Source organism: Lolium perenne, chromosome 6 (assembly GCF_019359855.2).
Source record: "Lolium perenne isolate Kyuss_39 chromosome 6, Kyuss_2.0, whole genome shotgun sequence".
In the NCBI taxonomy this organism is placed as follows: domain Eukaryota; kingdom Viridiplantae; phylum Streptophyta; class Magnoliopsida; order Poales; family Poaceae; genus Lolium; species Lolium perenne.
The window spans coordinates 198,330,853-198,341,761 of NC_067249.2; the positions used below are offsets into that span (position 1 = coordinate 198,330,853).

A 10,909-nucleotide genomic window follows, 5' to 3' on the forward strand; every position below is an offset into this window, starting at 1 on the left:
CGTCCTACACGACCCAAAGCCGGTCCAAATCTGGACCTGTTTTGCGTGGCCGCAGACGGAGCAAGGACGCGCGGCGTGTCCTCCCGCGTCCGTCCGTTGGTCTTCGAGCGGCCACCTATCGGTGTCCGACCGGCGCTTGCGGGTCCTATTAAATGCGATCGAGGAGACTTCTCGTCCCCACGCTGTCACTATCCACACTCCACTCCACTCCCACGCGCACTCCACCGCCATGGCCCCCAAGAAGGTGCAGCGCGACCGCAACTACCACGAGGCGGGGTCAAGCCACCAGGTCGCGCTGGCGGTGGCGACACCGGCGGCATTCAACATGTCACCACCGCCAGCGGAGCCTGAACCGCGTGACCGCATCTACGTCACCGTGCGGGTGGCGCAGATGTTCTAGGAGGACGGTGCTCCCATGTCGTGGGGCGACGTCCACCTCCCCACGGCTAGCACCTGAGCCCCGATCGTGTGTCGGTGCCTCCCGTCCCCGCCTCTAGACATGCCTGCCGTGCCGAGATCCAATGCCGCCACACCCACCTTTCGTTGGACCTCCTCGAGGATCCGGTGTAGGCAGAGTGCTCCTCGCACTGGGACCTCTGGTTGACGACGTAGCATGACGCGCGACGCCACACCTACTTCGCCTCGCGCACGCCACCGCTCGATCCACCGTCATCGGCCGGGAGCGTTCCTCGAGATGGCGCGCGAGCAGGAGGAGGCCACCCGTGGGAGGAGGAGGAGTGCCATGCCTGGTTCCTCTGCGAGGCGAAGTAGTAGAGGACGCCGTGGCCCATTGACAGAAGGAAGCGGCGAGGCTGTCGCATTTGCAAAGGCCGACACCCCTCCGCATCCGCACTCGGCCTGGGAGGAGGCCATTTGGTCACCGTGGTCGGAATCTGAGGTGCACCCCGCTGTCTCAAGCCACCAGAGCGTCGCACCGGCTGACTGTGCCATCATCATCGAGAGCGACGACGACTACTTCCAGTAGATGACACACCTGTGGCCACCTCCATGACCCCAAACCCTAGGTTCAATTTTTTTAGTAATTAAAGCCCACAATAGGGCTTTCTTTTCTTAATCTGCCATCCATAATAGGGCATATGTTTAATTAAGTACTCTTAATTGTGTTTCCTACATTTTTTTGTTCCCTTTTTTCTTTTGCTATTTGCGATGCATGGCTACATCGCTGCAACTCAAATGGCCTGCCGGATCCGCTCTCTGCTCATCCACGCGGCCACCCGTCCGATCAAAATACTACCTCCATCTCCTTATATTTTTTTGAAAAGTTAAATGAAGTAAAGTTTGACCATATTTTAGAAGAATGTATGAGCAAATATGATATTTTGTAGATACCATATGAAAATATATTTCATTATCTATTTAATGATATTAATTTTGTGCTTTCCATGTTAATATTTTTTGATAAAAATTTGATCAAACTTGACATAGTTTAATGTAGGACAAGCTTTGGGATGAAGGTAGTAGAAGGCAAAAATATCCTATTTAGGCTGCCCTTACATTTCCAGGTCCACGAGCCTGTCAACTGGCCTCGTTCACGCTTCCAACGCACCACGCCCACCACGGCGGGCCACGTGGACGCTTTTCCACGCGGCGCCCTTTCATTGGACAGGTGACTCAACCCCTCGCCGTTCCTGCTTCGTCCAACTTCTAACAGATTTACATAACAACCATTCTAATATTACGTATTTCCCAAACAAGCCGCACTGGCAGAATTCACCACAACACTAAGGCTGTATTACAAAACCAGATATAGATACAGGGATTCATACGTAAAATCTCCCATTAACAGGAGAAAAAAAACCACAATATAGCACGCACGGCCTCCTCCCTCCGTCCCCGTCGAGATCCTTCTCCCCCGTCCCCGTGCTCCGCTCCTCCTCCGCCGCGTGCTCCCCGTCCGCACTCCAGATCTCCAAACCCTACATGCCATCCCACTAGCCGCCCCACCGCCATGGCGCCGCGTCTCCTCCTGCTCGCCCTCCTCGCGCTGGCCGTCGCCGCGCCGCCGCCGCCGGCGCGCGCCGCGGTGGCGAGCATCGACCTGGGCTCCGAGTGGCTCAAAGTCGCCGCCGTGCACCTCGCCCCAGGCCGCGCCCCGATCGCCGTCGCCACCAACGAGATGTCCAAGCGCAAGTCGCCCGCCCTGGCCGCGCTGGCCGACGGCAACCGCCTGGCCGGCGAGGAAGCCGCCGGCATCACGGCGCGCCACCCGGCCAAGGTCTTCTCCCGCATGCGGGACCTCCTCGCCAAGCCCTTCCCCTACGCCACTTCCCTCGCCGCCTCCCTCTTCCTCCCCTACGACCTCGTCGCGGACCCGCGCGGCGCCGCCGCCGTCCGCGCCGACGACGGGCAGGCCTACTCCGCCGAGGAGGTCGTCGCCATGGTGCTCCACTACGCGTCCGGGATCGCCGACGCGCACGTCGGCCTCCCCGTGCGCGACGCCGTCGTCGCCGTGCCGCCCTACTTCGGCCAGGCCGAGCGCCGCGCGCTCACGCAGGCGGCGCAGCTCGCGGGATTCAACGTCCTCACCCTCGTCAACGAGCACGCCGGCGCCGCGCTGCAGTACGGGATCGACAAGGACTTCTCCAACGAGTCGAGGCATGTTGTATTCTACGACATGGGCTCGGGCAGCACCTACGCCGCCCTCGTCTACTACTCCTCCTACAGCGCCAAGGAGTTCGGGAAGACGGTGTCCGTGAACCAGTTCCAGGTCCCAGATTCTCTTCCCTCCGGCTCTTCATCTGTTCAATTCTGTTTCTTTCACATTACAAGATCCCTGAAACAAAATCTGTTATTTCCGCCTTCCCACATAGCAGATCTGAAAAAGGCTGAAAATTTTGCTCATTCCCTGCAGGTTAAGGATGTCAGATGGAACTCCAAACTCGGAGGCCTCGAAATGGAAATGCGGCTAGTGAACTACTTCGCCGATCAATTCAATAAGCAGCTTGGTAACGGGGCTGACATCCGCCAGTCTCCCAAGGCAATGGCTAAGTTGAAGAAGCAAGTGAAGCGCACCAAAGAAATTCTTAGTGCGAATACCGCTGCTCCCATCTCGGTTGAATCTCTGTACAATGATATCGATTTCAGGTGCGTGCGTCTTTCCTTACATGCATAACCGTTCCATTTGTGAAACTTACTTAAGATAAACCACCAAACTGTGCAAACAGGCTAACATTGTCAGATTCGCTGACCCATCCTATGTGCCGAGTTGAATCAGTTCTGAACACATGAACTTTGTTTTATAAAATGAGCATTTTAGTTTGGCAAGTTCTTGCATGTAAGTAAACATACTATCTCTCGAGAAGCATGTATGACAGATTGACATGCCCTCATATTTCATACTAGTCAAATGATCTGACCTTTCAAGTTGACGTTATCTCTCCTCCCCTTTGAAGTGCATATATGCATTGAAGAACATTTGTTAAGAGTAGCAAGCAAAGTTTGCTATTGCGCATTGTTATACAATGGTTGATCTCTTTCCCCAGCTCAGGCTTTCAGCTTTTCATTTTCCACTTGCCAGAGCGAACATGTAATATTTACTCATGATTAGAAAAAAAATTCAAGGTTGTACATGTTCACCTACATGCTATTTGTTACAGGAGCACAATAACACGTGAAAAATTTGAAGAGCTTTGTGAAGATCTATGGGAGCAGGCCCTTACTCCAATTAAAGATGTGCTCAAGCACTCTGGCATGAAAATTGATGACATCTATGCTGTAGAGCTGATAGGAGGAGCTACAAGGGTACCAAAACTGCAGGTGATTATTTAGCTTTCATTCAAAACTTATGTTTAACCTGGCATTGAGGGTCTGTAATGAGTAATGCAGGACTGTTGCACTGTTGAATCTCTTGAACTTTGTAGTGGTGCATGTGTGCTGGATTGCCCGCTTCTCTTTATTTCTTTTCTCATATTTGCCCTCACCCTCAGAGGGGTTTGTGAACTGCTGTTAGCTATACGGAGGACTCCCTTTACTTATGAAATAGAGTTACATGTGTTATCTATTCGTATCATTTATTCTTATATTAGTATTTTGAATCCCAGTGTTTGTATTATTTACCAGTTTCAGCTGTATTCTCCTGTTCCAGGCTAAACTGCAGGAATTCCTGGGAAGGAGCGATCTGGATAAGCACCTTGATGCAGATGAAGCAATTGTTCTTGGTGCCTCCCTGCATGCTGCTAACTTAAGTGATGGAATTAAGTTGAACCGCAAGTTGGGCATGATTGATGGTTCTACTTACGGTTTCGTGTTTGAAATAGCTGGCCTAGATTATGTCAAAGATGAAAGTATCGACCAAGTACTTGTGCCGAGGATGAAGAAAATGCCAATAAAGGTTAAAAAGAATTACTCCCTCTGATTCATATTAATTGACTTCAATATGAATGTATCTAGAACTAAAATGTGTCTAGATACATCCATATTAGAGTCAATTAATATGAACCGGAGGGAGTAGCCAACCTTTCACTTTTACTTCTACTTGCCGATAAACTTGCCTGTTTGGAAAAAAAAAATCTGAACAAGCTTGTTATTGTTTGCTGTCTACAGTTGTTCAGGTCCATCAGACATACTAAGGACTTCGATGTCTCTCTCAGCTACGACAAAGCTTCTGAACTGCCCCCAGGTGTTTCATCACATAAGTTTGCGGAGTATTCCATATCAGGCCTGACAGATGCGAGTGAAAAGTAAGCGAGCATAATGCCTATGTTATTTCTGTGCATTTTATCAAGTGTCAACTCTCAGGCCCTGTGCATAGTCCAGTTGAACAGACTGAAAATGTGAATCAATATTTTCATGAATAGTCTACCTATGAGGTTGTAAGACATATGATCATGTCATTAGAACTCATTCCATTTAAAAACATATGCTCGAGGACATCACAAATTAAGTGATACTTTCCATTGCCGTTGTATTGCATGTATTCACCACCTGTTTTGTTTCAGTGCATCAATTTAACCATGTGCATTTTTCAAGCAGGTATGGAAGCCGCAATTTGTCTGCACCTATCAAAGCAAATCTACATTTTTCTTTGAGTAGAAGTGGAATTATTTCTCTCGATAGGGCAGAAGCAGTGATTGAGATAACTGAATGGGTTGAAGTTCCGAAGAAGAACTTGACTCTGGAGAGTAATGCCACGGATCAGACTTTGTCTTCTGAATCAGGAACATCTGATAGTGCAAAAGATAGTAAGGAGGATTTGAGCTCAGGAAGTGATGCAGATAATTTGAGCAGTACGAATGATGAAAGTAATGCGCAAGATACTATTACAGAGAAGGTGCTAAAGAAAAGAACGTTCAGGGTTCCATTGAAGGTAAACTATACTCGGTTGGTAATTTGATGCTACTATTGACAGACATGGTTTAACTGTTTGTTTACCTGTTTCAAAAATAGGTCATTGAAACGACGGCTGGTCCTGGATCGATTCTTTCAAAAGAGTTGTATGCTGAAGCAAAAAGTAGGTTAGAGGTACTTAATAAGAAGGATGCTGAAAGGAGGAAAACTGCTGAACTGAAAAATAACTTAGAGTCTTACATATACTCTATGAAGGAAAAGGTTATATTTTCTTCTTGTCCTGTCTTTATTGTTTACACATTGCAAAGTGAATGTAAAGATATTTTTGTAGCTTGTTGTGATGTGAACATAGATCTGAGTCATTTTGCACTTAGCTTGGATCTCAGAAAATTGTATGATGACTGTTGTTTCTCCATAAGATATACAAATCTGTCAATGTTCGTGGCATACTGTACTGTGCATTAAGTCTAGGATGATAATCTCCATATCTATATAATTTGGCAAATACAGATTACTGATAATATACAAATAGCACAGTTACTATTGTTTATGTGCTGCACCTTATTTGTTTTTTGACTGCTCAATTGCTGCTTTGATACATCACAGTTGGAAGAAAACACGGACATGTTGACTGTCTCAACTGAACAGGAGAGGGAATCTTTTGCAGAGAAACTCAGTGAGGTCAGTGAAAGAATGAATCTTGTTATATGTATCATTTGTCTAGGATGTCTTATGCTGAAGCTCTTGTTGGCAAGTGCAGGTGCAGGATTGGTTGTATATGGATGGCGAAGAGGCTCAAGCAAAAGAATTTCAAGAGCGCCTTGATCAGCTTAAGGCCATGGGTGACCCAATTCTTTTCAGGTAATTACTTCTTATCAAGTTATGTTCATAACACAGTGACTGAGATTGTTCCTTTCTTGATTATACAGATTGAGTGAGTTAAAAGCCCGACCTGCAGCTTGCGGAAGTGCTCGATTGTATCTTAATGAGCTACAAAAGGTATCACGCGGAGACACAATGTTGATTTTTCTAACTATAGTAATCTTTTCTTGACACAATATATGAATCAAGAAGCTTCACTCTGCACCTAAAATAATGCTTGTATGAAAAGAGAATGCAACTCACCATTTGAGCAGAGAAGCATAGTGCAATTGCACATTCTTTTGGGAAAGGCCATTACTGGCAGAAGTGTTGTGTAATGAACGCAACCTCCTAGCATGGTTCATCCTCTACCTTGTCACTGACAAACTTAACTTCCTCATGTTGAACAATCACCTATCTATGGTCATTCTTTATGTTTGTGGGTTCTCATTGTGAAAATCTTAGTCTGGACGTTCTTGAATTCAAAATCCACGAGTTACACCTGCATATTTTTATTTATCTATGGTCATTCTTTATGTTTGTGGCGTTGTGGGTTCTCATTGTGAAAAATCTTAGTCTGGACATTCTTGAATTCAGAATCCACGAGTTACACTTGCATATTTTTATTTATCTGCATTATAGCACTGCCAAGTACTCCCTCCGATCCATAAATAAGTGTCAGAGATTTAGTTCAATTTAGTCCAAATTTGAAGTAAAACCCCGACACTTACTATGGACCGGAGGGAGTAGTAAAAATTGTACTCCCTCTGTCCATAGAAGGATGTTGAAGATTTGTTCAAATTCAGATGTATCTATACACTAAAGAATGTCTAGATACATCCAAATTTAGACAAATTTTTGACATCCTTTGATGGACAGAGGTAGTACTAGATGTTGTACCATTTACTAAATGGTTGCTGTGTTACAGTATTCTCATTTGTATTTTTTTTTTCTAAAGATTGTTAAGAACTGGGAGACAAGCAAACCATGGCTTCCTAAAAAGAGAATAGATGAGGTAACCATTGAGCTCAGTGAAATTTCTGAGTAACTCATTTCGCCGACTATGTGCAGTTCTCATTTAATTGGTTGTGTGATGCTATCTCTGGATCTAGGTCGTGAGTGAAGCAGATAAACTGAAGACTTGGTTGGAGGAGAAGGAAGCCCTGCAGAAAAGGTAAGCCTTTTAAAACCAAATCATTTCCCAAGTTCTAATTACCTTGCACACGGCCGGCTAACTCCCAGTGAGTATACTGCAGTACCCCTGTCTACAGCTCACCTGCCTTCACATCTGAAGAGGTCTATCAGAAAGTTTTGGGCCTACAAGATAAGGTTAGAATTTTATACTTAGCATTCTAGCAAACTTCACAACTTTATTTTGACTTTGAAATATGATGGGAACTCAATTGGCGTGCAGGTCTCTAGCGTCAATAGGATTCCAAAACCAAAGCCCAAGGTTGAGAAGAAACCTCCAAAGGAAGAAGAGTCTGCTAGCAAGGAGAAACAACCTGCCTCTGAGTCTGAATCCAGTGACAAGCCATTGGAGTCAGAGCCTGCGCCGGAAAAGACTAACGATTCAGAACCAGAATCTCATGACGAGTTGTGATTATTAGAAGTCGACCTTTTGAGAATCCCTTAGAGAGCTGGTTTGGGAGGTACTGCTCCATATACTCCGAGAATACAGTTTGTCGCCACAGTTTTGTTTGACGGCCGAAAGAGGATGTTGTGTAGGAACTGAAGGCAGACTAATGCTATATGGTCGTGAAGAATTTGATATAAATCCACTGTATAGCAGTATTGTGTTCTTATGGCATTTTGTTAAGATAGTGCCTCGAAGGGCTTAGTTATCGGGACTTCAGGACCCAACTGTGTAGTTGCATTGTTGTATTGAACTCATATCTTTTTACAGTAGCTACAGGGAGTTTCACATAAGTATCACTGTTTCCTTTTTTTTTGTTGCCTTTTGTATCTTTTCGTCTTCCTAACACCGTTATGAACTACGGTGAAGGAAATAAACAAAGGACTTCAATTCATCCTGCGTCCAGGCTTTGACTGTAGCAATGTACATTTACACTGTTTCAGCTGATGTTGTCCACTCTAACCAACAAATTGGAATTACATGCTTGCAGCCGACGCAGTTAGGCTATGCCCAATGCACTGCTCTAGAGGTACTGCCTCACACCTTTAGCTAGGTTCAGGTGGTTCAAAGTAGGTTCGGATGAGGAGGCAGCCTCCTCTTCAGGAAGTGGGATCTTAAGCCTTAAAAGTATGCTTTTTTAAGAGAGAAAGAGATACATAGTGTCATATTTGTGGGGTTCCTTCTCTCCTTTTTCTAACTAAAGTTGTAGCTTCCATTGAAGAGATAAAATCCACCATGTTGCTTCTAGCAATTTTTTTTACATTGAGCAACTAGTTGTGTATTTCACCATTGCTTATGCCTTAATTGCTCAATCTTCACAGCTAGCGTGAGCATGGTAGTCTACTTTTCCGAACGTATATGTCAGCAAGCGGCAAGGTAGCGTCAGAGGCACCCCTCTCATTAAAGCTGCGTGATGCGAAAAGGTTAAAATAAGGGCATAAGCAATGAGGATGAAGAAAATGCAAATAAAGGTTAAAATAATGGACATTGCTACACAGTGCGCGGTTACCAAATAGCCTTACGCGGTGCTCCCCTTGTCTGAATCAAACCGTTCCTAAATAGAATGTGGTTCCAACAGCTGACAGCGATAGGTAACTAAAAATAGAAAGTGGAGGCCAACTTGACTTTTGCCCACACTTTGTTTCCGCTTACTTTTCAACGCGGGAGCTTGCGTCCACTAAAAGGCATGGAAGGGCCCCACCGCTTTTTCCTTCCTCCAGTTCACAACTACTATTGCCAGAAAGTTGTGATTCCAATTGAAAATGTACAAGATAGCAGCAGTTGATGTAGAAAAAAGAAAAAAAAAATACATCCGGATGAAACCAAACCTGGGATCACAAATATACTAGTGTTTACTTGATCCATTCAAAATTCTGGATGTAGGAAATAGAAAAAAAGACATCCTTTCACTTGAAAATATACTAAATGGCAGCGGTGGATGTAGAAAAAGGGAAAAAAATACATCCGGATGAACCAAACCTGAGATCACAAATATACTAGTGTTTTACATCATCCATTCAAAATTCTGTATGTAGAAAAGAGAAAAAATACATCCAGATGCACCATAGATGCACCAGAATCACGAAAATACGAGTGTTTTACTTGATCCATTCAAATTTCTGGATGCAGAAAAAGGATAAAAGATACACCGACATGCATAAGTTTCATCTAGATTTGGGGAAAACACAACTTGAATCTTTCATCATTCTAGATGTAAAAAAAGTTCGAAAGTACATCCAGTTCCAAAAGTTACTAATAGAACCGGGGAAAATGAAAAGTCCGGTTTGAACCTGGGTGCATGTGAACCCTAGTTGGAAATGCATTTTCCAAATATTAAAAAATTCTGAAAATACGTCACATATATATACTGCTATATAGCCCTGCAAAATTTCACGTTTTTGCCGAGACAAAATAAAAGATTGTTTCGTCACGAAACTCATGTCCAGGGCACATATTTGAGATCATCTGGGAAATCATTTTGTGTTTCGATTTTTAAAACATGTTTTAAGATCATAAAAGGAACTTTTCAAAAAGTGGATTCACATGCCCCCATGTTTCATATATGCCCCCATGTTTCATATATGCAGTCTCCCGGGGAAAACTACTATTTGTTACATCCTTCGATTTTTCAAGATGTACAAAATAGCAGGATGGCTATCGATTCTCGGTAGCGCCAACTGCTGAGCTCTTGAAAGTTGAAACCTACTTATGGTGTGTGTACAAAGCTCGTGCATGCAGCATGGCTGATGGCTTGGTTTTGTCAGTGTACTGTGACCTTAACTAGGAAAACTACTCCTAATTAAGTCCATGGATCAGGTCTGCAACATTTTAAGTCTCACAATTTCTACCAAATTTACTCCTCACTGGTGCTAGATCAAGTCCAACAATACTCTGACGAGTAATGGCCTAATTGAGGCTGGTCAGTTCTGCCAAAGGAATGGACCCAATCAGGCGAGGACTAACTATCAAATTGCTCGTTGGATATCACTTGTAACTTCTCCCATTGACTGCAATGGTAACGGCACCTCGCCTGAAAACTTGGGTCAGTCAGGTGTTTGCATCACGCAGAACTACACCATGACCAGGGCAAAGAGAAAGGTCTCACCATGTAGAGGGAGGTCGTTGAAGTGGAGCACCACTGCAGCGCGCCTCTGGACGCCGGTGGCCGCCAGATCCCCCGCTCCTCCTCCGTGCCTCCCCCATATAAGCCACTGCCGCGCCGCCGTCTTCCGCCCCTGGACGCGGCCCTTGAGAGCGATGACGCCGTTTGATTCCCCTATCCCCAGCGACAAACTCCATGGACGCCGCCCTTCTCCTCTAGAGCGCAGGCACGGGCACCACCAGCGCCTCCGCCAAGATCTCTGATCCCGTCGGTGGCGGGGCAAGCTATCCCTCGAGTTCGTGGGGTGGGGAGTGGGCTGGCCGGATGGGGGTGGGGAGAAGGCGTAGGGAGGGGCGCAAAGAAGGCCAAAGCGCGGCGGCCGGAGAGGACGCTGGCTTGAGCCGTCGGCGGCGATATTCCTCTGGCGTGTGAAAGAGGGCTTGCGGAGAGGAGGGGATAGAGATGAGTGATCTAGGGACCACAGAGTGCGTGAACCGCTTTAT

At 45.7% G+C, this 10,909-nt stretch overlaps 1 protein-coding gene and 1 long non-coding RNA gene across 2 annotated transcripts; one reads left to right on the plus strand and one right to left on the minus strand.

The window, feature by feature from the left end:
- The first annotated feature begins 1,845 nt into the window (after positions 1 to 1,845).
- Positions 1,846 to 8,097, plus strand: LOC127306452 (heat shock 70 kDa protein 17). Its single transcript, XM_051337091.2, has 14 exons — positions 1,846 to 2,728; positions 2,873 to 3,105; positions 3,618 to 3,777; positions 4,106 to 4,351; positions 4,564 to 4,700; positions 4,993 to 5,326; positions 5,407 to 5,568; positions 5,914 to 5,988; positions 6,068 to 6,168; positions 6,237 to 6,306; positions 7,127 to 7,183; positions 7,281 to 7,342; positions 7,425 to 7,497; positions 7,583 to 8,097. Exons 1-14 carry the CDS (start codon positions 1,970 to 1,972, stop codon positions 7,769 to 7,771), a joined length of 2,658 nt encoding a protein of 885 aa, XP_051193051.1. The 5' UTR covers positions 1,846 to 1,969; the 3' UTR covers positions 7,772 to 8,097.
- An 896-nt stretch (positions 8,098 to 8,993) lies between these two features.
- Positions 8,994 to 10,909, minus strand: LOC127310118 (uncharacterized). The gene is made up of 2 exons (XR_011747547.1): positions 10,410 to 10,909; positions 8,994 to 10,334 (listed from the first exon to the last, which is right to left on the minus strand). It is a non-coding gene; the product is annotated as an uncharacterized lncRNA (long non-coding RNA).